Source organism: Eucyclogobius newberryi, unplaced genomic scaffold (genome assembly GCF_026437365.1).
Source record: "Eucyclogobius newberryi isolate DKJ021-1_F unplaced genomic scaffold, fEucNew1.0.hap1 SCAF_2, whole genome shotgun sequence".
Lineage (NCBI taxonomy): Eukaryota > Metazoa > Chordata > Actinopteri > Gobiiformes > Gobiidae > Eucyclogobius > Eucyclogobius newberryi.
Window position 1 is genome coordinate 40,931,812 of NW_027315834.1, and position 27,628 is coordinate 40,959,439.

Genomic DNA, 27,628 nt, shown 5'->3' on the forward strand with positions numbered 1-27,628 from the left:
CTATTCCCAGCATTAAGCAGTACTTTAACAGTCAAAATGGAATAATACAAAACATTTCTATTTTGACATGCTGTGTCACTGTCATCAGATCTTACAACGTGGAATGTCCTTTATAACCCAGATCAAGTGCCATTTGCTCAGTGGCAGACACACTTTGACCCTCATCACTAAGCCGATAAGAACCAGTGTAAAGCAACTTTTGAAACCTACAAGTCAATAAATACCTATTAATAATGAAAACCATATTTGATAAGAGACTCCTCCCAAACTCCATTAGGTCTTATAATACAAAGCAGAGCTGTCTCACCACAGAGAAGATCTCCTCGTCACCTTCAGCATGGCCACTTTTCAGCACTCAGTTGTTGTATTGTCTATTATTATGGTTTTGATCTCTGCTGTCCAGGTAAATCACTTATTTCCTCACAGTTTTTATTTGACTTAAATCTACAAGTGTTTTTTCTGATGTTTTAATTTCATTTTGACAGGTGAATTCACTGCCGGTCCCTGAGGACTGGACTGGAGTGATCCTGAGAACAAAGCGCTCCCTGTTGTGGCGCTGGAACAGTCTGAAGGCTGTTGGGACGAGCTGCAGAGACCACTCTGAGTGTGGCACACAGTTCTGCAGGTAGGTCCAGGCTCATCACTGTTTCCTTTGCTCCATTCTTAGTAGAGTGTAAAAGCTATTAAGTAAATTTATTATTGTGTGTTGTTTTAAATGACCTTTGTGCCATGGAGTAAAACTACAATAATGAATAACTTTTGATCTCTACAGGAAGAATATATGTTCATTTTGGAGAACACCTTGAAATGGAAACTACAACGAAAACTACTCCATCTCGTCCTTGTCATTAAATGCATTATGGACCAAAGTTACACGTCCTAGAGAATAAGTGGAACATCAGCAGCTGGACTGGATGTAAATTCTGTCTGCTTTAGTCAGGATGAGACATCAGTGTATTCTTCTCGTGAAAATATAAACAATACAACATACTTTAGTTTTTTGCACTATTTATGTGAACTGTACATAATGTAAACATGTAAATACATTAATGTGAGGAATGTACTTGTAAATTAACTGGTCACTTTTTGTTATAAAACCTTTTCTATACAATTTTGGATTGAAAAGCCTATTTGGTATTCAGACTCGCTACCTTTTATATCTGGTCATTTTTATTTGGGAGCTTTTAATTACAAAGCAAAATCATAATCCCAACGCAAAAGCAATTTAATGATTGTAATTATGGGAAACAAATAAGCAGAAAAGCCAAAGTCAGTTAAATAAAAAGTAGATGCACCTTGAACCAGAATAAAGATCTCTCAAGAGGAAACAAACGCACCTCCATGCTTGCAGTAACCACTAGAGGGCAGACGTCTCCACTTGAGGACACTTCAGAAGGATAAATACAGATTGTTGCAGAAGCCCGTTTGATATAGTGACACAAGAGGTAGTTTTACATACTCTGCTGTCTCTATGAGAATAATATTTCCCTGCTAGTTTAAATGGTAGGTTAGTTTGGCCTGTTATACCCATGGAAACATCCAAGGTGTGAACTAGCCCATCCTCTGAGGTGGCAGTGATTGGGCGCGCGCCAGACCGCTCCGCGTGTCCATTGGATGAGCGCGTGATGACGCAGCGCCTCCTCCAGCGCCAGTGCGTGGTGCTGAAGCTGTGGGTCGTGGACCGCAGTCTGTCCAAAGCCAATGCCGGACCGTTCTCCTGTTACCCAGATGTTACGGTTAATAAATAAATAGTGCTCATCAGCTTTTGCTTAGGCTGCAGAATTTAAGTCTGGAGAAGATTGGGCTTGTGTCCGGTTCGAGGACTGGATGTCGCAACGCTCAGCATCACCATTTGATAAAACATTAATTTCACGTTTGTTCTGATCTCTCGACTGTTTCTGAAAACCTTTGAAGCCAAAGTGACGCCGGGACCGAACAAGGACATGGGATGAGTAAATGGACAAAAATGACTGAAGTAACAGTAAGTATCCTGTAGTAGCCTTTGTCATATTTATCAGAATCAGACGGTGCTTTATTTGGTGCGTTAATCATTTCAGGTTTTATTTGATTGCTTTTATTTATTCGTTCTCCTAAGCTTGAATTTACAAAATGTAATATAATTTATAAATAGCCCCAATCAGCTTTTCTTTAGCTATTGCATGTTTCTTATTATTGTTCTTGAAAATTAACCTCTTTTATTCTTCTATTTACCGGTAGATAATATGTAGGCTACGTCTTTTAAGACTTTAATTAGGTTCATCTACTTATTATCTTAAAAAAAAAGTGTGTACTACACAGTGTACCATATCCTGCCACTACAGTGTGTTTCCACATCTCGTGTAGATTTGCACAAAGTGTTCGTGTCTGCTTAAAAAAGGACTGACATAGATTTGTCCTGGAATCTTCCATCTCTATAAACATACAGAGACTCATCAAATCAACTTCTTCATTAAGTCAGTCAGTACAGTGACCTACTTCACTGCAGCACTGAACTATTGAACTGTTAAATAAAGTTAAATGAACAAGAGTCTCTCTGCTGCTTTGTGCTGCAATACAACAGACCATTGCATTCACTTAGGCATTAATCCTAATAAAAGCTCAAACTGATTGAGTTACTGTTTTATTTTTAGTTGTATTGTTCCTTTTGACTGAAGATTATGCTCCTCACATTACATGAATATATCTGATGTCTTGAAGTGGATTTGAGACTGTGCTGCAGAGAAATGTGAGACTTGTTTTAGGATCAGAATTATCCATAATTATGACACATCCAAATAAGGTTCATGTGGACAAATTAACTGTGTGCCAAGAGCCAAGGGCATAATAGGGTATTATTTTAACAGTGAAGTTATGTCATTTTGAACCAATGTAGAAGAAACACAAACACTATGACATGCTATACTTATGAGCCCAGAGTGATCTGCTAATACTGTCTTACTGGCTTTACTGTGAGCCCCTTTACAATATATTTTTATATCCATCCATCCATTTTCTACCGCTTGTTCCCTTTCGGGGTCGCGGGTGACTGGAGCCTATCCCAGTGACTTTGGGCCTTAGGCGGGGTACATCCTGGACAGTGGCCAACTCGTCGCAGGGTCAACACAGAGACATAAACATTACAGACAGTTCACTCTCACATTCATTCACTAGGGCCAATTTAGAGTCACCAATTTTGCCTAACACATGCATGTCTTTGGACGGTGGGAGAACCCGGAGAGAACCCACGGTAACACGGGGAGAACATGCAGACTCCACCCAGAGAGATCATGTGATGTTGGTCTGGTCCGGGAATCGAACCCATGATCTCCTTCTTGGGAGGCAAGAGCGCTAACCGCCTTTGCGTTATATTATATTAGTAAAGAGACTCACTTAGAGAGAATGACCCTTTTCCCTGCTGTTTGTATTATTTTACATTATAGCCCACATTTGTGATTCAAATTTCAATGATTGATTTATTTCACATAATGTTAATGATAAAAGTCCTCTGAACTTTTTCAGTTTAACTTGTCAACACTTAAACTCCTTGGGTGAGACTATGCCTCCGTGGTTAGTGCTGGCGCATCGCTGCAGTGCAGCTGCCCTAGTTACAGAGGCGCTGAGTAAGTGCACGCAGCAGTGGTTGGTTGGGGCTCTGTGGGGAGGGGTTTGTTGATGGTTGATTGAATTGTAGAGGGCGGTTGTGCTACGGGCCAAAGAGACACAGTAGTTTATCTCAGTGACCAACAGCCTGCAGCTGTACTTGAAATGTCACACTCTTGATTAGGATGTGGTGCTTTTAGCTTAAACACATGAAGACTTCAGCAGCAATATGGTGTTTCAATGGTTGGAATCAGTCCAATGGCAAAAAGAACATTCAATCAATCGATCAAACTTTATTTGTAAAGCGCTTCTGATACAAAATCTGACACAAAGTGCCGTATAGTGCATTAACCACCTAACCCACATGCCCACCCCCACATTTAAGCCATCGTTTGGTCCCTTTGGGAGTAGAGTGACAATGTGAGGAACATCTTGATCACAGGGTTATTTAATTTTTTGTTTGTTTGATTTTGTGGTCTTCAGCAAATCTTATAATACATGTCTCTACTTTCTTTTCTGAACTGAATTGTCTATGCCCTCTGTCTTTCAGTAAGCCTTTGGAACTATGAACTACATCCCAGATATCCAGCCACCTTTGCTGTTATGATCGGAGCATCTTCTCAGTCAGGGGACACGCTCATCGCATGTCATTTCCCTGTGGTGCAGCTGCCGTCATGGCAGATCCCTGTGTGCAGCTCAGCAAAGAGGTCGAGCCGCCTGTGCACAGCGGGACTGACTCGAGCCGTTTCCCTGCCTGAGAGGGACTCTCTGAACAGAGAACATGTCTTTAATGGTGTCCGCAGACACTTCTCCAGCAGCTACAGCAGTCTGACAGAGGAGCGTACGGAGGAGGAGGGCACCAGTGACAGCAGTGGCAGGTACGAGCCCTCTTCCTCCCCAGAAGATAGCAGCTCTCACATCAGGAGGCCCCACTGTCAGGGTAAAGCTTGTGTGCGCTCTCACAACTCCTTCCTCCCTAGCTCAGAAATGGATGAGGACGAGGAGGATGAAGATAGTGATGGGGACAATTTACACCGATATTGTGAAGATTCTTCATTTGTTTTGCATGGAAACACAAACTGGCCTGGCTGGGGAAATGAAGGGACCATCGTTGGCTCTGAGTTTGACCAAGAATGGATTTCTGACCAACCAAATCAGATGGACAATCTGCGGGACAAATGCCAATGCTACCATAATGGTGATGCCAGCATATCACTGATGGCCAATGTTCCACAGAGCTCAAACAGACTAATGAACAGCATGTCCTGCTGTATTCACAGTTTACAGAAGTGCTCTCCTGAGAACAGTGACTCCTCTTGTAACAGTTCTGATGGCATCTTGGTCAACTTCTGCACTATGTACAACAGGAGCAACAACCCCGCTTCTCCTGCTGCCCTCAGCAGCCCCACACTGGATTCATCAAAGGGCTCCGTGTTCCTGAACCTCCATCCTGTACCTCACAGTCCACAGCAGGAGCTCAGAGCTGAGGCCGAACACTCCCCTCACGCTCTGGACTCCAACTGTAATCGCTACTGTGTGGAACCCCTGTCTGCGGGTCTCTCTTCTCTGGAGGCCTCTGATCTGAATGCCTGTCTCCAAAATCAGGCCATGCTGCAGATGGGAACCAATCAGAAGTACTATAAGCTTGTGTCATGTGACCTTTCCTCTCAGTCGCCCAGTCCTGCCTTGAGCACCTCCACCTGCTGCCCTGTGGGACAGAGCAAGAGCAGCTCTCCCTCTGGGGAACATCTTCAACAAAATGATCACAAAAAGGTACACAAAATTTAAAAACAAATTCAATCAGCATACAAACGCATGCTGTTTTTTATTGCTTTGAACTTTGTGCCCCATGTTAATGGTATATTTACCATCCATTTTCTTCCTGTTTGGAGGAATTTGTGTCCTGTATAAAATGGTGCTAATAATGATTGCCTGAGGGTATACAATAATGTCCTGAGGCAACATCACCTATAAAGCCACTGCACAGGACTAGCCCCATGTACAGATGTAAACCTCTGATTTGTGTTTCCCAACAGGGTAGAGTGGACCAGCATACGGAGAGGTGCTTCTCTACAGCAGAGTTTCCTGTCGCCTCCACCTCCACAGCCACTGACTGGAGGAAGCACCTCCTCCACACGTCATGTTTGCTGAGCTCCAGCCAGAGCAGCCCACAAGGCAGTAAATGCCAGGGTACAAGTACAGAGACGACACAGCCATCTGGGCTCTTGGACCATGATTACAATGATGAACAAGCCACTGACAGTAAGGACTGATCACTGTTATTACACGGTGGTAACCATCTTCTAAGACAAGCAAACCTTTATTAGTTCCTTGGTCATGTACTGAATTTAATGCAACTTGTACAGATGAAAATGAGACCATTTAGCAAAGTCTCTTATTTGAAAATATAAATATAGTCACATCTAATCTTTCAGTTTTTAACAACTAATGTTTTGAATTGAAATGTTGTAACAATTTTAGAAAAAAGATTCAGTTTAAGTCATCTGGACACACAGTCTTTTTCTAGACTGTTTTTTTTCCCGCGTTTCGACTTGAGTCACTCTCACTGTTGTAACAATGCAGGAGTAGATATTACTTTATCGCTATCTCTTTTACTTACAGGACTATGTTCAGGGCAAATTCCCGTGGTGCGCTTCACTAAAGCCCAGCGGCCAACGTCACTTCCCATCCGGCCATTTGTTTTGGTCCCCACAAAAAAACCTCCTCCTCAGTCTGAGCTCCTGGGTGGTCTTCTTGAGCAATACATCCATCAAAAGAACAACAGAGGAGTCAGCTCTCAGCCAAGCTTCACTTTCAAGGGCAAACGGAGCCAGTGCTTTACTAATATGCAGCTTTCTCCAATGGGCAGCCAGTGTCCCATCTTTCTTGAGGCGCCCTCCAGCTCAGACACGTGTTCTACCTGCACACCTAGCCCGGATTGTTTCCGACACATATGGAGCCGCTCTGGGACAAGTCCTTCTATGTTACAACCAAATCAAACCAGCCCTTACTCAGACAGAGATGTAGTTTTAGCGCACAGTAGAGCCACGCTGGTGAAAATTCCTACTTACCGCAATCTTATCCACCTGACTCCAGAGCAGCAGGATAATCAGTTAAACAAGTCTAAATGTAGCAGCTCCAACAGTTCAGAGTACACTATGACCCCACCCACTGTACCTCCAACAGATGACACCAATAGCCCAAACCAGGTGGCTGTGACTCCGCCCTCTCCTGTATCAGGCAAGAATAAGCTGTCCCATTATTACACTGCACCTGCTCCTGGATTTATGCGCAGCACCCTGACAGCAGCGGTGTCTTCTGCAGCTCCTCTCTCCTCTCTGCTGAGGTCCTGGACTTCCCACAGGTCCAATCCACTCCACCTCCAGGACTCTGCTGGGGCCAATGGAAAACACACCCAGGCCAGTGAGGGGCCGTCTGTAGAGTTTGGCCTCTCCCCTGATCCGGCCTATGAGTCTATGTCCATCAGCCACCTTCAGAGGAGAGGTATGAGTGAGTATGTTGTCCATACTGTTCATCGAGACTGCAATATACCTTCTTTGGGCTTGAGATGTAAATCTCATATACATACCACATGTATGTTTCATTTTAATTTGCTTTTGAAATGTTTTATATTGCTTTAATTTTGGGTATTATTTCTGGTACATATATGCATTCAATGTCTCAAATATATAACACATTCATTTGCATCTATATTGGAGATAAAGAGACGGAATTTTCTTTGAATTGACAAAATCCCATCACATGTACCGAAGTAGATTAGACTGATGGTGCTGTGACTGTTTGCTTCATACACATTTTATACTCTATGAGCTGTGAAGATCAGTGGTAGAGGCTGACTGCGCTGCAGTGGTGCCTTCAGTCCCCTGAAGGGGCTTCCTCTCAAACATGACCTATTTTTAACTCTCCCAGCTCAGGATTGGCTGAGCCTTGTGCTGTGTTGCCTATGTGTGTCTGGCTTTGCAAGCAAGGATCATAGGAACAGATAGAATATCAGCAAAACCTAATGATTCACTACTTTATTCATTATTTTAGCTTTAGGTTTGTGATATGTGTCCAATTCACCAACAGAAACGATGCCTTTGAGAGCCATTTAAACACTGGTTCAAGCCCCACTGCTTAAGCAGCTCTGAGCTCTGCGGGCAGCATCCACAAGCATTAAGAATTTACTCTGACATTTGCGGAGGCTCGTCAGAACGATGTGAGGGAATGAAGTCAAGAGCAAGTCACTGAGGAGAAACACCGCAGTCTTTACTCTTAGTTCGACTTATTTAAATTTCTGCTCTTTGATAATTAACTGTGAAATGCTTTCCCATGATTCATTGCGTTGACCTAGTTATGAGGGGGAAAAAATATGAATTTTTCATGTTTTTTCAATCCACTTGTGTTTAAATGAAATCACAAACTGAGCTTTTTTAGTTTGTTTTGCACTATTATTTTTTACAGTGCCAAATAAATGATGACACATTAATTAAAACGTTGTGCATTTCTTGTTCAAATATTGCAGGTTTGCTAAGAGCTGTTAGCAGAGCGGTGGATTTAATCATGGCACATTTTGGCTGCAGCAGAGAACCAGAGGAAAAGGTAGAGGTTCAAACGAAGCTAAGCTAAACTATCTTTTCTCCTCTGGCAGAAGCATGTTTATACCGTGTCCTAACTGTTTACATTTTGTGTTATAGTTGCGGCTGGGTGACAGCTCCCGCAGTCCGACTATTGCTGGCCTAGTTCTTGAACATTTGTGTCCATCGATACAGAATATTCTGGAAGATGGGCTCAGGGACCACAAACTGGATCCAATCATTGGACAAAGACCAACGCATTCTTGGAGGATTGTGGAGGTCTCCACAAGGTTAGGTAAGTCATGGGGTTCAGTTTCCTGTACTGTAAATATGATCATGTTGTTTGTAGTTAAGTTTGAATCTGTTAGAGTTGTTGTTTTTGTTTGCAGGTCCATCCACCAAAGTTCTCAACTGTTTGGTCTTAAAAATTAAACAATATCCACAGCTTACAGACCACTGTATGAGACTGAGAGCTTTCATTATGGGACTTCTCAAGTAAGTCAAATCAAAATCACACATTGTATTTATACAGCAAAATGGATTACCAAAATAACTGTTGATGATTATTGTAGATGTTAACGTCTACCTTAGGTAAACATAAAAAGGTAACAGTTCTTTGCAAGTTCATTATTCCACATTAGGTACATTTTCTTCCATCCATCCATTTTCTGCCGCTTATCCGGGGCCGGGTTGCGGGGGCAGCAGTCTGAGCAGGGACTCCCAGACTTTTCTTAATTTACCTAATTATATTGTTGTGAGTATTTAACAGTGCACAAACTAAAATGAATGTGACAAATAAATATCCAAAAAGATTTTAAATCACATACATACATACATACATACATACATACATACATGCAAACAAACAAACAAACAAACAAACAGACCTAAATATCCAGAGGACCGGGTTGACAGGAGTGCATCCTCATTTGAGCCGTGTGTAACTTATTGACACTTAATGGAAGAGTATTGTCTTTGCACTGCTTTAACACCTGCATCCTGAGTCAGAAGAGAAAGAGCAGATTCGTTTTATAAAATAAATGTTTTTTTTTTTTCTTTTCTATGCTATAGCCTCAGGTCTTTGGAGTTCTGGCTTAGTCATCTTAATAATCTAAAAGGTAAAATAAAATATAGAATGTACTGTAATTTTAACAATTAAAATACTTTTGATTTAATAGATGACATAATGTGTATTTGCTGCCTCTGTAGATGTGGTGGCGACTCACTATCACTCGTGGGGGTTCCTGTCCATGTCACTGGGGCGCTGTGAGCCGCTGTTCCAGGAGCTGTTACTGCTGCTTCAGCCACTCTCTGTGCTGCCTTTTGACCTCAACTTGCTGCTCGAGCCCCGACTCTTACATAACAGACTGCTCTGCACTGATGACCAGCGCGCTTCTCCACCAGCACCTTCCTCAGGCCTGTTAGCCACCAGCTGGCCACTGCTACAGGCTGACAGCAATCCACAAATGAACACTTCACATCAAGTACACGTCCAATCACGCCCAAGACCACCTCAACCAGAGACACAAGCGAGCAGCAGTCTGTTTTCTGCTCCTGCTACTGAATGGTGGTTGAGAGAATCTGGAACAATTGATGGCGAGGACTGTAGCCCGGACGGTGCTGATCATTGGTCCCAGATAAGTATGGAGAGCAGACAGGAGGAGCAGAGGAACACGCCCGTCCTAAATGAGAGTCAATGTGAAGGTGGTTTACGCTGGGCCAAACTGTTCGGATCAGCCGATCTATCCACAAGTGCAGTCACGGTTTCAGGAAATCCCATTAAACAAAGGAGACGGTAAGAAGTATTTTTTTGTTAAATTGAATTGCTGGATAAATTCTTAGTATATAAGTATTAATAGTGTTTATTTTTATTTGCAGGTTCAACAAAAGACCATCAGAGTGGCTGCATCTGGACAGATCCCAGTTAGGAGTGTTAGCTCAGTCACTCATGTCCATGAAACTGTAACTGTAGCTGTGAGCCATGCAAACAAATCATTTTTTTGTATTAAATAGTGCACATAAATATTTTAATACACAAATAAAAGCACAATGATGATTAGATTATTAGTATGACGTGTGCTGATACTTTAGATTTTAGGCAATAGATAAACTGTACATTTTCAGGCCCTGTTATAAGTCCTGTTGGTAATTACCTGAAGTGAAATTGATTTGAGACGGTAGCAAGCGTATACTTCTGTAGGTGATACTTACTGGAATATTGCATAATCTGCAAAAGCAAAAATGTTTTATTTTTTATGAACATTATGAACTTTTAATGCAAGTGTCTTTGGTAGAATTCTGTTTTGTGTGACTGATGTTGGTGCTAGCCTTTTTTTAAATTCTAAACCATGTATATTATTATATGAACCATAGATTAGAATGCAAGCAATAGCAATGCAATGTCATGAATTAATGAATTAATTAAGAGGATGCAGTTTGTATTTTTTCTGTCCAAATGTACCACATGCATGCATAATCCAAACCAATCACAAACTTCATTGTTTCACTTTCAACGTTTTGAACATTCTAGCAGTAAGTGTCTGAAAATGTGTTTCAGTGAAATGTCTTCCAGTTAAAGTTGCACAGTTACGCCATCTAGTGGCTTGTTTCGGTAGTGCCAGAAACACTAACAAGGAAACATAACATATTCTGTATTTTATTGTATGAAGTTGTTGTATTTGCCAGTCAACCTATTTTGCCAAGTGACAATCAACCCTGAAATAAAAAGTTGGTGCAATGAGTTCTGAAGTGTATTGTTTGAATCCCTGCAGTGCTCGACTGATGCAATGTCCATTCTTCTGCAGTTTTATTTTTTCATCAACACTCTGCCCAAGCAACTCGTTTGCTTCCACTCTTTTCCAATGCATTCTGGGATAACTGGCCAAATGTCTGTCCATACAAGAATCTGTATCCTATAGGAGAAAACATGGCATTATTATATCACTTTAGGATCATAATCAGGTGGGTTAGGTCATTTTCCTCAAACCTGGGATGTGCCCGGTGAAAGATGGCACCACTGCCCTTTTTGGATGGTAACATGAAGGGAGAGTGGGGCTGACCTGGCCCCCTGCTGTGTCCTGAGAGACAAGTTCATTGTGCTGTTGTTTTCCAAACTGCCTCAGAGCCTGGTTTGTGGTGATAGGGTAACTTTTCCCATTGAGGAAGCGAGCCTTTGGCACATGTCCTGTGAATCCTACAACAAAGACACACAAAGTCAACACAACTTAAACATAATGTGACTGTAATAAGATGCAAACAGTCACTTCTGTATCAGTGCCATGCTCAAAGGCCAACCTTTTGCCAACTCTAATCTATGGGAATTATCATGAGTGAATATTGTGATCCTACTGTGGAGTGAACCACCGATGAATGTGGTGTATATATTATATATTCATCTGTCCACTCCTTACCTGAAATAAAATACTTGTGAGGGTTTTTATCATCCATAAAATATGGCCTTTCCATAGGGATGAAGGGCGCAGAGGGCTTGATGTTGATCCCAGTGTTGATGGCTGTCAGTGGCGGTGATAATCTATAATTCTAAGGCACAAAAAATATTCAAAAGACTATATTGTTTAATAAAATGAATAGGCAGCTCAAGAGTAAATGTTCACATTTCGTCATGTCCCGTAATGTTTGAGAATCATAGCTGTAAGAAAGTCAATCAGTACTGTGTGTATTAGGAAGGTAACTGGTCTTGCTTTTCAGGTGTATTATCTTACAGTGAACTGACACTGCAGCATGGATAATTAAACAAGAGTGAACTGTGGCAGAGGTGCTGTGTCAATATGTGGGCATTTGTGTACAGCAGAGAAGAGCACATGAGCTCAGAGACATTACTTCAGACAGATGGCTGTTGTAGTTGTGGATAACTGGCAGTTTGGCTGACTGCTGCTGGCTTCTTTTCTGCTGCTCCTGATAAAAGTCAGTGAGAGCTTTACGACACATTTCACCATAGCTGCAGGCAAAGTGGCTCTGACTTTTTGGAATGAAACCTAAACAAGAACGAACATGACACATGCCTGAGATTGTGTGACTGCTATATGGAAAATTATATTGTGCTTAGTTTAGTAAACACTTGATGTAAAATAAAAAAGAGAGAGTCTGGGCCTATACACAAAAATAAAATACCCTTTGCTTTTAATTTTTCTCACATACAGTTACATTTCACTTACATACGAATGTGTAAATGTTTACCACATTATCTGTCTTATATTTACAGTAAATTGCAAGAGCCATAATGAATAGTTTAGTGGAACAGAGAAGTATGCTCTCGCTGTTGTTAATGTGGCACCTATCTTCTCATAAAAAACATGGGATTTATCAACTGAACACTGCCACTTTTCCATTCTTCACTATTATCTCAGCGCTCAGGTATGCTGTACCTGTGTATCCTGGAATCATCCTCTTGACGTGACAGTCTGGAAGGTTCCTGCCGACCCTGGAGCGAGCAGCCTCAGCAGAGCGGGACACTTCAGAGACCATGAGGCGAGTGGAGTGACTGACCTCAGGACTTGTGAGCAGCTCAGACGTCAGTCGACCATACGACTTCCCAATGTTGAACTTCAGCTGTGGACAGTAGCCTTCATACCTGCACAACACGAGTCAATCAGACGCAACAGCCAAACAGGAGACAATACAAGAACATAAGTGTCATGATAATTACAGCTATTTGTCTGGTTATGTTTCTTTTGCCACAAATATCTCTGCTCATTGCTGCACATTATTCTACCATTAAATCATATTAAGATCCCATGATAAATTAAAATGTTTTTGTGTAACTGAAGCAAACATTTATTATGGCAAGTGTAGTCATTCATATTTCAATAGAATAACACATCACAAAGGCTGCTCTTGACTGTGTAATGATTTGCTGGATCAGCGTGTTATGTCTATGGTTTCATGGCTTGTTTATGCCTGTTTAGATATGCATTAAAGTCTGTCATTAAAACCCAGATTAAACCATTAAAGTCATTCACGCTTGAATAAAATCAGATTAATTAAGTCTTGTTGACCGACTATAGCGTGAACAAGTGGTATTATTATTATTATTCATAATTATTATTTTTGCAAAAATGCCTGCCAAGTGACAGCAGGTGACGCGGCGATGAGGTCACGCTGAGGTCACGCTGCTGTTTTCACGTTAAACCTTTAAGACATGCGGCAGGTCCCGGAGGAGAGCACTTACCCCGGGATGTAGTGAGGGTCCGGCGTGAGCAGGACTTTGCTGATCTTTGGAGAGAAGGTCGTGTCCATGTCGTCCATGTCGCGCGCTCCGGGGCCTCTCTCTCTCGCGCGCGCGCGCTCCGCTGTTGCTACACAATCAAACACAAACAATCCGACATCGAAGACAGACAATACCAAACTTTCCCCCCACGAGGACAAAGGCAGGTGACACGGGTCTGAGTGTCCCGGGGCAGGCGCAGGTGATCAGGGTTTAGCGCACGGCTGTAACATGAAGTCCAGTCTTGATGTGCCAAGGATTAAAGAGCGCATCACATTTGGACCGAGGCACTGGATCATATTTCTCTCATAGGTCGGTCTTGATTGTTGATATGGGCCTTAACTTTGGAGCTAAAACACGTGTTCATCTAAAAAACAAATAGTATGATAAGCTAAACCTTTATTGTCCTGGACATCAGAATCAGAAAAGGTTTATTTCTATTAATGAACATAATTCACAAATATTGGAAATTGCTTTTGATATTCGGTGCAACATAAAACAATGAACAATGATAACACAACCTATATAAGTAGAAAATAAAAACAATTAAAATCTGCTATATGTGGGAAAAAAAAGATAGGCTATAAGACAAAAAAACAAAAATAGGCTTACTATGTACACACATAACAGAACAGTGTGATTCGATTATGGTTAAAGTGACATCAAGGGCACAACGAAAACCGACAGATCTCAAACACAATGTCACACATAATACTTACACAACACAGTCCACAGGAAAAAACAGGCTTTGCACATAATTCGTTACATACTCCCTACATGGCCTTAAAGTACCGTTTCTATTGCACTCTCACAAGTTGCCCTGAAAGTGCAGTTGGCCTTAAGACGTTTTTGCATTCTTTTCCCAATGGCCTAAAAGTGCAGTTCAGTTTTGAGTCATAGACATAAAGCCTGTGAGATATAGAGATAAATGTCAATGTTTTGAATGGGAACAAGTCTTCAACATGCTGCACAGAACAGGAAGATGAAACTCTGGCCTCTACAACTGCTCCCAGGAAACTCATTTTAATTTTTACTTGTGATTTGTTTTTATAATTAGTTTGACACACACACAAATCAGTATACATTTAAAAGGGCTGTATTTCTCTGTGTTTCTCTTTTTGGGCCCTGACACAACAGTTAGTAGCATAAACATAAGAAAATCAGAACATTAGATTGAATAATGAGTTCAATTAAGGGCTGAAAGCACATTATTGACAAAAAACAAAACCTGCATCATAAAAGTATTGTGAATGCAATTAAATTAGTTATTTGTGTTGTTATACCAGGACTCAAAAGAGGCCTAAAGTCTTTATTATGTTATTTATTTATTTTAATTGGTTTCTTAAAAATGCATGATATTTGGTTGTGTTTAAGGCAATACATTTTGAAATGGTTACTACATAAAATAATAAGCACATTGTAGAATCCAAACACTTTCATACTGTTTTTTTGTGTGTTGTTTTTCTTTTACCTCCAAACATCAGTCATATGCCGGCGCAGAACAAAGAGGCAGAGATCTGGGGTCAGCGTAGCGTACAGTCTCTTTGAGCAGCAGACTGTGGCCGGCCTCAAAATAACTCTTTTGTTTTTCCTGCAGCGTGAGCCTCGGTCGCGCTGCGTCCGCTGACCTGAGCTGTCGTCGTTCACCTGGGGAATGCAGATGCTATCAGCCCAAAGGCATTCTGCGCATTCCTCCGTGCTCTCTCCGTACGATCCTCATGACCTGTGCAAGTGACCAAGCACACTGTGTGAGACGTGTCCTGCTGCACACACACCCCAACACGGGAGGCATGTGAGCATCAACATCTTCTCTTAACCTACAGCAGTTTTTTCTTGGCTTGTTATGGCTATTTTTTTTTTTCCCACGTCAAAAAGGCTTTGAAAAGATGCTCAACGATGATTCTCTGACATGACCAAAAACTGTGAAATCCTTACTTCTTACTTACTACTACTCATTCCTGTTGTCTTGACACATTCTAACCAGCTTCATGAAATGTAACTTTCTAAATGATGAAGTGAAAATACAGATTAACATAAGCACTTCACATATTTGAAATGGATTGAAATAGAGATGACTCAATATTTTTCTCTAAAAGTGTCACAATTATTTTTGTTTAGTCTTATATTGTGGCCTAAATCATCCCGATTATCAATTAACTGAATAATCTTGACATCTCTATTGCATATGTAGATAAGAGTTTCTTTTCAAGTTGAAATGAAAACACTGCCGTTAGAGCTCAATTTAAAAGATTTATCTACAATAAATCCAGGAGAAGTGTACGTTGTGAGTCACTTTTACAGCTTGTTTTAATTACATGTTTTTGGATTTATGTAGAGGGTGTTGCTGGACGGATCCAAGTTGTCAAATAGCATTGTAGCTGAGTCAGGGCTTTTCCCAGAAGAAGTGGCAGGACTGAGCGGGTCTCGACCTGCAGCTGGGAGCTCTGTGACAGGACCCACGCTGATCCGAGGGTGTGGTTAACCTGAGGAGGCGGACCTAAGGGCATGTTTTGAATTCTACATCACCAGCTCACCTCCAAGGCCTGCGTGGGCCGTCCCAAACGTGCTTCATTCTTCAGCTGCTCCTGCCGGCGATGCGGACGTAGTTTGAAGACATGAATTTGTACAGGAGTTTTGGGAATCTTATGGAAGCCTGGGTGAGCGAGGCAGCGCAGGAGCCGGACTGGTTGGAGCGGAATGAGGACGACCCACCTTCACCTCCCTCAGATGCGGATACTAACGTCTGCTCGGAATCTGTGGACTCGGGAGTGGAGACTGCCAGCTCGGACATCTCATTCCCCACCGCGTCTATGTCGGTGGATTTGGATCCTTTCACCCCTCCGCCGTCCCAGTGTCCCGTCCTGTCATTCCCAGCTATTTCGTCCTCGTCCACCCCGTCCCTAATGTCCAACAGGTCTATAGTTGAACAAGCTCTGTTGAGGGTCGAGTCATTTAGGGAGAAGAGAAAAGTGGGGTCGGTGGATGAGGTGGTCATGAGAAGGCCCCTGTCATCTTTGTTTCCCCAGAGACACACATCAGATCTGGCGAGAGGTCAAAGGTCAGGCAGCTTTGTGCTCAGAAAGACATCAAATTCTTCTCTGCTGGTCAGACACACGTCGGAAGCACAAAGGAGACCGCAGTCGGCTATTTATGACAGGCAAACATTTGACTGCATTCCAAAGGTAAGATAAAAAACAAAAAAGATAAATAAATCTAATTTTAAATTAAAAAAAAAAATATATATATATATATATATATATATATATATATATATATATATATATATATATATATATATATATAATTAGCCTACACATGTTGTCTTTATGAGAGATTACACTCTTTCGAAAGTGAACTACTACACTGTAATAATATATCTACTTTAAAGTATCTTTGATTGTTGTTGTGGTTTATCTGTATCCATAGTAGTCGAGACCTGGTGAAATGTCAGCTTTACAAAACCCTGAAAAACTACACTGATCTGGTCTAGACTCATGCTTCTCAAATTGTGTTATAGAATATGCATGCCCAAGGGTTATTGCCCATAAAATATTTGTACAAAGAATAGCAAATGTAATATTAGAATTCTGACATAAAACACACAATGAGACACTGATTAAAAACATTTAATTTAAATAAACAAAAATACACAAACGTCTCAGTAGTCAGATCACTGTTCAAGTTTTAATTTGGTTTAATGTAGTTTCATTTAGATCTGGTTCAAGTATATTTAATTTTCTTTAACTGTAATTATATTTCATGTAAAGATCATTCAGTTACATTGGTAGTTATTCTTTATAATATGAAATTGCAATAGAGTGAGGATGGGCACATCTAAAATCTAATCTTGTAGCACATGTGGGTGCTCTGGGTGTACTGGTGGAACAATCAGAGGTGTAGCTACCGACAGGCAATTGCTGTGCGCCCCAGAAGGCAATCCAGCTATAAAAGGCTCATTACAGTAGTTAGCGCTCTCACCTCCCAAATAGCAGATCATGGGTTCGATTCCAGGGCCAGACCAAAATCACATGATCTCTCTGGGTGGAGTTTGCATGTCCTTCCCGTGTTACTGTAGGTTTTCTCCAGGTTCTCCGGCTTCCTCCCACCATCCAAACATGTTCGGCACAATTGGCCACTCTAAATTGCCCCCAATGAGTGTTTGTCTGTGTGTCTATGTCTCTGTGTTATCCCTGTGACGAGCCGGCCCCTGTCCAGAGTGTACCCCACCTAAGGCCCAAAGTCACTGGGATAGGCTCCAGTCACCCGCAACCCCTGACCAGAAATGCATGAATGACAGGTCTATATTAACTGTGGTTTCATACTTTGACCACAAGAGATGGCTGATATGAGTTACTTTGACATACTGTCCTCAGTCACGGGTTCAGCTACTGCAATAACTAACTGTGGCATTATAGTTGCAGAGCAGAAGAACCATACTAATGTTTATAGGCAGCTTATCATTTTTTTAAGGTTAAAGGTAAAGAGAAGAAGAGTCTGTCTGGAAAGGCCCTTGGGACGTTTCACTTGGCTCCTGAAACACCCTCGCATTACCACTGGGAACAATTTGGCGTCGTGTCATAATAACTGCTCATACATTTTCAGAATTGGCCTTCGATGTTTAAACAATGTCTAACACCAGTAAACCTCTGCTTCATCTCATGAATCACGGTTGCTTTGGGACCACTTTATGCGTTACAAAAGGTTCAGTGTAACGCGTATGGTCTTGCACAGGACAGCGCAGTAAACTTAAAAGGGAAGTCTCAAAGAAAGTCACTCGGAGTGCACCTGGGCCTCTACTTTAAAAGTTAGTTAGAGGGTTGCCACACAGAAATACAAAGCCATGTCGCGCTCAAAGTAGGCCAGGTATATCATTTAGTCACACACACGATCTCTTTCATGCTCACGACGGTCTCTGATGCATCACAAACCTGTCTGCCCAGGTAAGCCGCTTTGTAACCACCACTTCCTTCTACTGACTTTTGCACCCGTCATGCATGAAACACAAAGAGATGGGGAAACTACTGGATTAACTGTAACTCTTTGGCTGATTTACAGTTTCAATAGTTCAAGCAAGGGCGTTTATTGCATTGATTTCCTTATAAGGTCTCAAATGACTCCTCCAATCACTGCAAGCAACAATGATAAGGCAATTAAAACAAGGAGATGGACCGGTTTCAAATGGACTCTTGACATTGTCACAGGAAATGTAATATTTTAAGTGGTGAATATAAAGTGTCAAGTAGTCAAAATGACTCATCTCAGTTTTACAGACAGATATCACAGATGGAAAAGGTGAAACAGAGCTAGACTAATGTCAAGGAATCAGACAAACACCGATGCTATTCCGTAACACATAGAGAACACTATTCAACTTAGAATATGAAACGACACAGAAATGGCTGTGTCAGCCAGGCCGTTGTAAGGAGCCTGGCTGACCCTCCTGCGTCTCACCCCGTTTTTTCCCATGCTGGTTGGTTTTATTAGATATTCTGGAATAGGCGGGTCACATTTCTCATTGGTCAGCCTCACATCAAGGCACTTGGTATTTTTCCGTAGAGATCAAGCCTTGGGTAAACATTACCCAAACTCCTCTGGGCTGTCACCCCCCTCCTGGGGCAACATTCTTTGGCCCATCTTTACGACCCCTTCACAAATGCAGTTTGTCACACACCCGTTCTTCTCTTAGACTAATGATGCAGATAAAATATCACTATTATGCAGATAAAATACATCACAGAAATATAATCATATATTCACATTTTATCACATTTCCCTCCTGTTTATCAAAGCATTAGTCTATTGTATCATATGCCAAACACATTACTCTTTTCAGTTTTCAACATGTCTTTCACATTGGTGTTAAAATGACACTTTTACACACAAAAAGTTATGCACAGTTCTCAACATTGAACACACTTCTTTTCTCTCGGCCCACAACATGTCTACTGCATTACTGTCCTAAATTTTGAGTCAGATTGGTCAATATCTGTAATTTGACAAACAGACAATTTATCTTGTCTATAATTTTGTGCGGTGTGATGGGAAATATAGAAGTACAAGCGGAAAGCCCTTAAACCCGCTGCTCTCTGGTCAGTCAGTTTGACTCGTCAGGGACCTCTCTGGACACCCCAATAGAATCAAATACGTAGTATCAGGTGCTACTGGGACCAGATTGTCCACTAACCTCTCGACCTTGACCCTGCGGTATGGTTTTGGGTGATGCTGATCTTTGTTATGACCATGGCTGGCCACAAAAGGGATACATAGGCACATCGTCCTACACCCTTTGCCTCCAAGTGCTCAGCACTGTGTCTTCACACCACCATACGTCCTCGCTTGGTTTCTTAAGAGACCTTCTTCCGCTGCTCGCTTCGGTCACACCTATGACACATATGAACTGGTACATTTCCCATCTCAATTCATAATCTCATTAACATTGCATGCAGTGATGTTGTAGCAGATAAAAAACTCTTAGTTAGTGCAAACAATAGTGGCTGTATAATATGCCATTGTGTTTCTTCAGCTACTGTCATGTCAATTATACATTGTACAGTATACATTATACATTTCATAACCTTTCATGTTGATCACTTATTTTCTTCCCTCTTTTTCAGGTCTGTGTATGTTTCATTTACTGGTATACACAGTTGTGACACACCATTGTATGTTGATCGATTGTCCCGTTTGTCCCGATTGTCCCGATTGTCCCGATTGCATAACACAGGTGTTCAGCACCCATATTACCGTCATCGCTGTGATGATGATAACTGCTGATTCTTTTTCACAGAGTATGGTACTCTGCGCACCGTAGCCTCTGGCTCTTGTTCATCGTAGCAGAGTATAGCACTTTGCGTACTGTCTCCGATCCATTGTAGCAGAGTATCGTACTCTACCGTAGACTCTGGACAAAACTCATACAAACAAAGTCCTGCGTCTGCGATGTTATGGATCTGGTGCTGTGTTGTCTGCTGCACCCATGATCTCGTCCTCCCCTGGTAAGAACGACACGGTGTGGCTCCGTCCACCTTGCTCGTCCACTTGGCTCGTCTCTGTAAACACCACATCTCCAACACGTTTTGCTGCGGTGATAAACAAAGTCTTTTCGACAATTCAATGTATTTCAAACAGTTTTCTTGTTTACAATTTTTTTTTAGTAATAATTGATTCGGAATATTCGTTTACTCGTATATATCCCTCCTTTTTGAGGTATGGCTTTGCCCATTTCTCAAACTACGACATTTAAACAAAATTCAATAATCCAGATAGTTTACAACATTCACTAATCCAGGATGTAATCAAGGAAGAGATGGAATTTCGTCTGTCACTCCAACTTCGCAATGTCACCTCTTGACCTTTCACAGTTCAGTGGTCACATCCCTGGCTGAGCCCCCCCCTTCCACGGCGCTGGGCCCCCCCCCTGTGTGTCTGTGTCTGTAATCCGACACTGCCAAACCTATCTGTTTTACCACCATTTGTTTCAAACTCCAAATGTTTCAAACTCTAAATGTCTGGTGTCCACGTGTGCTCTCGTATGTGTGTGTGTGTGTGTGTTTGTGTGCAATACAAATGCATCAAACAATAATAATTATCTCAATAATTCCCCCGTTGAGCTGACCATAAGGGTCAGTTCACAACTTAGAGTATTAACATCAAATTTCACATCTCCTCTGTTGGTGTGGCCTGAATAAGGTCACCCATCTAATGTAATATGTGCTAATCTTCTATTCTTCTATGTGCTTCAGGTGAGTTTCAAACTCAATCTCTCACACCTGCTCATGTGGTGCTTTACAAACATTGTGTATTAGTTTGTTCTAACAAGTCTATATGTGTATTAAAATCAAAATGATCCTAACCCTTCCCCTTGTACATAAGGCACATCTTTTTTATCAACCCTTTTTTCCCCTTGTTGCCTACTTTCTTTGTCTTTTCTTTGTCTCTCATCTTCCTCTCTGTCTTCCACTCTGTCTTCCTCTCTGTCTTCCTCTCTGTCTTCCCCTCGTAATGGAGGAAACACCCATTTCCAAATTTCTAAACCTGCTTTTTCTTTCTCTCTTTTCACTTACTCTTTACCCTCACTTACTTAAAATACAGCACAGAAATATAATCATATATTCACATTTTATCACAACTAACAACAGTTGCGTCTCTTGTGCCACACTTTCTGATTTACAGCTTACAAAGGTTTTAGTCTATTATTTTGATGCAAGAATAAGTGCATAAATGACTGCGTTTATCTGTTCAATCTCAATTACTTATTTATTATACAACTCAAAATAATTACTCATGACCAATAAGCAAAATGTGTTCATGTTTTTACTCTTGAGTTGTCATGGAGTGACTGCTTTTGCTTTCACTCTTGTGAGAAGTTTTGGGTCAATCTTGCCATCTCTGTATTGTGTATCTGTGTAAAGTTGCATACGTGTGACAATGCACTTAAAATTATGTTAAATGTGACATATTATGCTTTTTTATGTACTTAGTATTAAACTATAACATAAGTAGATAGTAGATCATCATTTTACATTTTCTTCATTGTAAACCACAATACTGATTTAAAACGGCTTAGTAATAAAAACAAGTTATTGACTTCCTATTAGAAACTGCAGAACTGAGTAACACTGGATTGTCACTAACATTTTTTTTCATCCGTGTTGAAAGTGGCTACGGGACATTACATGTGTCACTCTGAGTTTTAATTTTTCAACTAGTAGAAAAAGCTTCAGTTGTAGTTGTAGTTGTTGTAGTTTCAACTAAGTACAGCGATGTGGGCGGGGATAGGGGGTAGGTGAAAACATTAATGTTCTGAGCACTCCAGCCCCTAACACAGGATTACTTAAATATGCATGAATCAATCAACGTACAACTCTGAGTAAACTAATGATGAGGAAACACTGTTTGCATGACATGTCCCCGTCAAGTTGAGCTGAGTGCTGCCCCTCGTCTGACACAGGTGCTGACCGGAGCAGAGCGGTCCGAGCTGAGCCCAGGCCTGCAGTATCTGGAGCAGGTTTGTCAAATGCTGGAAGAATACGCCAGAGAACAGCTGCATCACAACACGCCGCCCACAGAGACCATAGAGGAAAGCGACGATAAACAAGTAAGAACCGATTTGAACATGCTACTGACGAGTTGATCAGGACGTCTCAGCAATGCCTCGGATCTGTAGGTAAGTTGGTCATAACGGCGCTGTCATTCTCCAGGCTGCAGGCACGTGCCACTTTGAGCCTGTTGACGAGAAAGAGGGTTTGGAGAAGACACGAGCAGAGGCCTCCCCCAGCCTGTCTCAGCAGAAAAGAGAAAGACGCTACGGCCACTTCAGGCAAAGATCGGCCTCAGACACAAACCTGGCGTCACTGCATTTACGTAAGTCTGAAATATTTACTCAACAACATGCGCAGCAGCAGACGCACATATTTTTGCGATGTTAAATAGTGTATTATGTGTTGCAGGACGATTGAAACTGGACTATGAAGAGTGCAGGTTGAGCTCTCATGACCTACAGGAGACGGCTGAGGAAGACCAGGAGAATCAGGTAAACATTTACACTTTGATTCTCTGTGGTTTATTAAGTCACTTATTGTATAGATCAGTTCACAAGACCGTACAATTGTTCATAATAATACTGTTTGTGGCAGTAATGTTAAATGACTTATTATGCTTTTTCCAGGTACTTAGTAGTGAACTTTAACACATAGTAGATCATCTGTTTGCATTTTGTTCATTGTAAAATGCAGAAACAGGTCCAAGTGATAACCGCCTCTTCATTGTTGTATTTCACCGTAGCAAGCAGTGGATTGTTACTTATATATTTATATTTTCTTAAAGTGGCTATGTGACATTTTAGAGCCCTGCATGTATCAAAGAGTTTTCGTTTTTCAAATTACTGTATTGCAACTAGCACAAGAATGTGGGCGGGGATAGGGGGTAAGTGACAACAAGCATTATCTTACTACCCGATCCTCCATTGTGGGACAATAAAGGATTACTCAAACATATAGCAATCAATCAAAATACATCTCTTGAGTAAACTAATGGTAACATTGTAATATGATAACTTTAAAGGCATCATGAGCTATACTGTTATTAGTGACCCATTAACAAAAATGATGTACACAAAGCTGCACATTTTGTTTTCAAGTTATTGCTCAGTGAAAATATACTCACTGTGAAACTTCAGACTTGATTTATCTTGTGTGGTTTCAGGAGTGTCAGGAAGATGGGCTGAACAAGTCTAAAAACTACTGGAGATTCAAGTTTGGTTCCATGAGAAGAGATGAGAAAAAGAGGTGAGATTTGTGCTTGTGTCCAGTAGGAGGCAGTGTTCCTCACAGTTCCAGCTCCATCATGGCAGGCAGCCACAGACTCAGTGGGCCTGGCAGGATGCACAGTAGATGAAGAGGAGACTGTGGAGCACATGCATCTGTTCTTCATGAACACTTTGTCCTTGGTGCACACTGCCTCCGGACTTGTGCAATTGTTTTTTCAGCTCTGTGTCTGATGAATGTTTTATCTGTAAAGCCCACAGATGCTGCCGTTGGACAGAAGCTCCACCCGAAGGAGGTTGAGTCAGTTTTTCAGGAAAAGAAGGAAAACGGGACCGATTTAAATGGACTATCCATCCATCCATCCATCCATTTTCTACCGCTTGTTCCCTTTCGGGGTCGCGGGTGACTGGAGCCTATCCCAGTGACTTCGGGCCTTAGGCGGGGTACATCCTGGACAGTGGCCAACTTGTCGCAGGGCCAACACAGAGACATAGACATTACAGACAGTTCACGCTCACATTCATTCACTAGGGCCAATTTAGAGTCACCAATCTTACCTAAGACATGCATGTCTTTGGACGGTGGGAGGAAGCCGGAGAACCCGGAGAGAACCCACGGTAACACGGGGAGAACATGCAGACTCCACCCAGAGAGATCATGTGATGTTGGTCTGGTCCGGGAATCGAACCCATGATCTCCTTCTTGGGAGGCAAGAGCGCTAACCGCCTTTGCCACCGTGCACCCCAATACATACATAAATGGACTATATTAGTTTTATTTATTATGTGCTGTACAGATTCCTATTTATCCTTTGCATTTCCGGAAGTGCAGACAAATTGTACTAATGTTTGAGTATTACATTTTGAAATGTTGTGAAACATTAAGAGATTTGGCCATCTCTAAATCTATTATACATGTTGTATTACGTTTATATATTATGTTTATGGCTCTGGCAGCAGTGGGATGTAGAGACTCAGGGGATTTGGAAATGCACTCTTTGTTTTGTTGATTTGTTACAGGTCCTTTTCATATGATTATTTTTATACATTTTTTCTGAGGTAAAATATTTAGATTCATATTGTCACTGCTATTGAACATCATACTGTTTCAAAAACATTTTGTTAAGCCAAATACATTTTTCATGACTTTTCATAATTTATATTCTCAGCTTTGTTCGTCTCACCAGTTTGTAGACATGCAGTATATTCTTTTAGGTCGAAGGTTGTCTTTCGTTATTCTAAATTGACTTGCTGGAATTACCGTTTTATCTTTGCACCAAAAAAGTTTGCTTTCCGTGGTTCTCACAGATCGGCCGTTTTCTACTGATCTATCTCATAAAGCACAATCTGGGAAATAGAAAGCACCACAACTCTGATACCTTGTTGTTACGACTTATTCATTGTTCATTGTTTTGTGTTGCATCGAGACAAGTTCCTATGTTTTTGAATTTTGTTCATTGACAATGGCAATAAACCTATTCTGATTCTGATTCTTATTCTGATTTTGCAGCTAAAGGATGACTTGAGTGCATCCAGTGGAAGAAACCCAAATTGAGCAAAATAAAAACCCTGACGTCATGGTAACGGGGTCAATATTATGGTTTTAGTTGGCCCCAAATGGAAAAGCGGGGAGTGCATGACATCTGCTTAGCTAAACAAATAAGATAACTTTCATTCCTGACATGTTTCATTGGAACAATTTGTGATTCAAATTTGTGTTAATAACTGCCGATTGAACAAACCCTCTTTCAATACGTCTTGACTGTTTGTCCAATCATTTGCTTATTACCAATAAATCAATTACTTTTACATTATAAAATCTAGACATATACACACATTTATGATTCATAATATATTATATCTTTATTCACCTAGATTGGGGAGACAGATTTCCCCTGGCATTCACATGTAAAGAGATGTCAATGACAAACACGTCCAACCAAACAGAGAGGGTGAATCGATTTCCAGTCCATACATAAAATACATTTATATACTTAATATTTGTCCAGCAGCGGCGTCCATTGTCCCACACAGCGACCTTCTGTGCTATTAAAGATAACGTGTGGATGGGCTTATTAACTGGTGGTGAGGGAGAGCTTATATCACAGGGGGGCAGCATCGAGTCATGCCTGCAGTACCCCCAGCTGTTTCAACACCAACACCAGTGTGTAAAGATGGTCAGAGTGACAGGGCTCATGGTTTACAAAGGAGGACAATTGTCTGTATTTACAGGAGCTGCCATTATGCTGCTATTTGAAGTATGAAGGATATAGAAATAGGCATCTTACTTGATTAATCAGAGCTTTTGTTCATCAGCTTACAATGCACTTTTTGTTAACCACCTCTTTTGTGATTACTATATAAAATCTATGCATAGAAATATTTGGACTAACTGATATGCAAATCAAAGGCTTTTGGCTACATTTACAGATGTAGAGTACTTAATCTCCCAGTGACTGGACAATCGTCTATAAAGTTACACATTTGATTTTAAAGCTCAGAGTAAGCGAATAGAGGACAATAACAATCGGAGAAGTCACTCTGACCATGTTTACATACAGTGTTGGTGTCTACATGATGCCACAGGTGGACAGGGGGTTGGTGATGTGGCAGGTGCAGGCTGACTGGCAGTACTGGCGCACAGTCTGATAACAGCTGCGGTCTGCCTCACCGCCCCACTGCACCGGCCCATTGGGGTCGGTGGGCAGCCGGCTCAGGATGCTGGTGTTTATGGCCAGAGCAGCCAGGCCATAGTCAGTGAACAGCACCGTCTCACGGCGGCATGTGGGGCATGAGATGAACTTGTACTTGGGACAGGACTCGTACAGGATCTGCAGGCACTCCTCACACACAGAGTGCAGACAGGACAGGATCCGGGGCCGCTTCCCCGCAAAGTTGTACGTGTGTCCACAGGTGGGGCAGTCCAGAGGTTCACACGGCATAACCGGCCCCGAGGACGATGACGAAGACGAGGAAGTTGAGGACGAGGTGGAGGAGGAGCGCAGCACATACTGGTTCACTATGACGTCATCCATGTTGTAGTGGAACTGGTGGTAGCAGATCTCATTGGCACTGGGTTTGCGCTGTGCCAGGAAGCTGTGTTCCCTGCGCATCATCGGGGCCGGAGGGGGCAACATGGGTCTGGGGGAGCCCGTTATGTCCAGGGTTAGATCACTGCAGGCCTGGTTCACAATGATCTCCCCCTCTCCACCACCGTCCCATGCCACTCTGGGGGGTGGGGCATAGCGGGGTTGGGTGACTGGCACAGGGCACTCCCGAGGAAACTTCTCTGATTGGATGATTTTGACAGTATCCATGGGGATGGTGACAGGCTGGCGCCGTAGGCAGGACATTCACAGTCGTTAGATGGTGGTTAAAGTGAAAGTGTTGTTGGCTCTGCCTAGAGTTCAAGGGAACACAAAGTGTTTTTTTTTTCTGAAGTTAGCCATTGGATGGGACATGAGGGCGCAAGACTCTGTCCATCATTTAGTCTTTTTAGTTTAGCACAATTCAAAGCACCAGAAATTGCACCAACTTTGAATAGACACAAATGTAGTACCAATGTGAGTTCAGGGTCTGTGCTGTCTCTGATGAGATTATTGTTTAGACAAAGGAACACTTCAGCACATGTCACTCATAACGTGGGTAAGTAATGCTCACAGATGTTCACATGTGCACGTACAGGACAGAGGTTATTGCAGTCTGAAGAGTGGGCTGTAAACCATTCACAGGCAGAATCACAGAAGATTCTGTCTTTGACTATATCCTGTTGGTGGCAAGGGAAACTCCTGATTTTTTCTTGCAGGAAAGAATGTTGAACTTCCTGTTTGTGGCAAGCCTGGGTGAGACTCCTTCTGTCGTTGCTGGGTTGAGGGTGGTCAACTGACCTTCTCGATAAGAAAAGGGAGGCGTCTGAAAGAGCTGTTGGAATGACTCCTCTGGTGCAAAGCTTCTAAATTCCTGGGTGGAAGCACTGGAGCAGAC

General features: G+C 41.9%; 5 protein-coding genes across 6 annotated transcripts; 3 read left to right on the forward strand and 2 right to left on the reverse strand.

Moving 5' to 3' along the window:
* Window positions 1–73: 73 nt before the first annotated feature.
* LOC140367445 (liver-expressed antimicrobial peptide 2) lies at window positions 74–1,097 on the forward strand. Its single transcript, XM_072453927.1, has 3 exons — window positions 74–403; window positions 486–625; window positions 773–1,097. Exons 1-3 carry the CDS (start codon window positions 338–340, stop codon window positions 804–806), a joined length of 240 nt encoding a protein of 79 aa, XP_072310028.1. The 5' UTR covers window positions 74–337; the 3' UTR covers window positions 807–1,097.
* Window positions 1,098–1,654: 557 nt separating this feature from the next.
* On the forward strand, window positions 1,655–10,158 carry LOC140368365 (AP-4 complex accessory subunit RUSC2). 2 transcript variants are annotated; one of them, XM_072455364.1, is made up of 10 exons: window positions 1,655–1,975; window positions 4,130–5,352; window positions 5,616–5,841; window positions 6,202–7,083; window positions 8,105–8,181; window positions 8,277–8,451; window positions 8,546–8,651; window positions 9,228–9,274; window positions 9,366–9,951; window positions 10,035–10,158. In XM_072455364.1, the coding sequence occupies exons 2-10, from the start codon at window positions 4,183–4,185 to the stop codon at window positions 10,120–10,122; spliced, it is 3,357 nt and encodes a 1,118-aa protein (XP_072311465.1). In that variant the 5' UTR covers window positions 1,655–1,975; window positions 4,130–4,182; the 3' UTR covers window positions 10,123–10,158. The 2 variants fall into 2 exon arrangements, with proteins under 2 accessions (XP_072311465.1, XP_072311466.1); XM_072455365.1 differs by having other exon boundaries at window positions 6,214–7,083.
* Window positions 10,159–10,739: 581 nt separating this feature from the next.
* Window positions 10,740–13,431, reverse strand: cimip2b (ciliary microtubule inner protein 2B). The gene is made up of 6 exons (XM_072453928.1): window positions 13,345–13,431; window positions 12,542–12,747; window positions 11,997–12,151; window positions 11,567–11,696; window positions 11,143–11,349; window positions 10,740–11,068 (listed from the first exon to the last, which is right to left on the reverse strand). Exons 1-6 carry the CDS (start codon window positions 13,419–13,421, stop codon window positions 10,974–10,976), a joined length of 870 nt encoding a protein of 289 aa, XP_072310029.1. The 5' UTR covers window positions 13,422–13,431; the 3' UTR covers window positions 10,740–10,973.
* A 2,397-nt stretch (window positions 13,432–15,828) lies between these two features.
* Window positions 15,829–24,012, forward strand: LOC140368366 (uncharacterized). The gene is made up of 6 exons (XM_072455366.1): window positions 15,829–16,562; window positions 22,331–22,477; window positions 22,581–22,743; window positions 22,830–22,912; window positions 23,584–23,666; window positions 23,899–24,012. Exons 1-6 carry the CDS (start codon window positions 15,996–15,998, stop codon window positions 23,984–23,986), a joined length of 1,131 nt encoding a protein of 376 aa, XP_072311467.1. The 5' UTR covers window positions 15,829–15,995; the 3' UTR covers window positions 23,987–24,012.
* Window positions 24,013–25,494: 1,482 nt separating this feature from the next.
* Window positions 25,495–27,628, reverse strand: rnf208 (ring finger protein 208). Its single transcript, XM_072455367.1, has one exon. It carries the CDS (start codon window positions 26,995–26,997, stop codon window positions 26,215–26,217), a length of 783 nt encoding a protein of 260 aa, XP_072311468.1. The 5' UTR covers window positions 26,998–27,628; the 3' UTR covers window positions 25,495–26,214.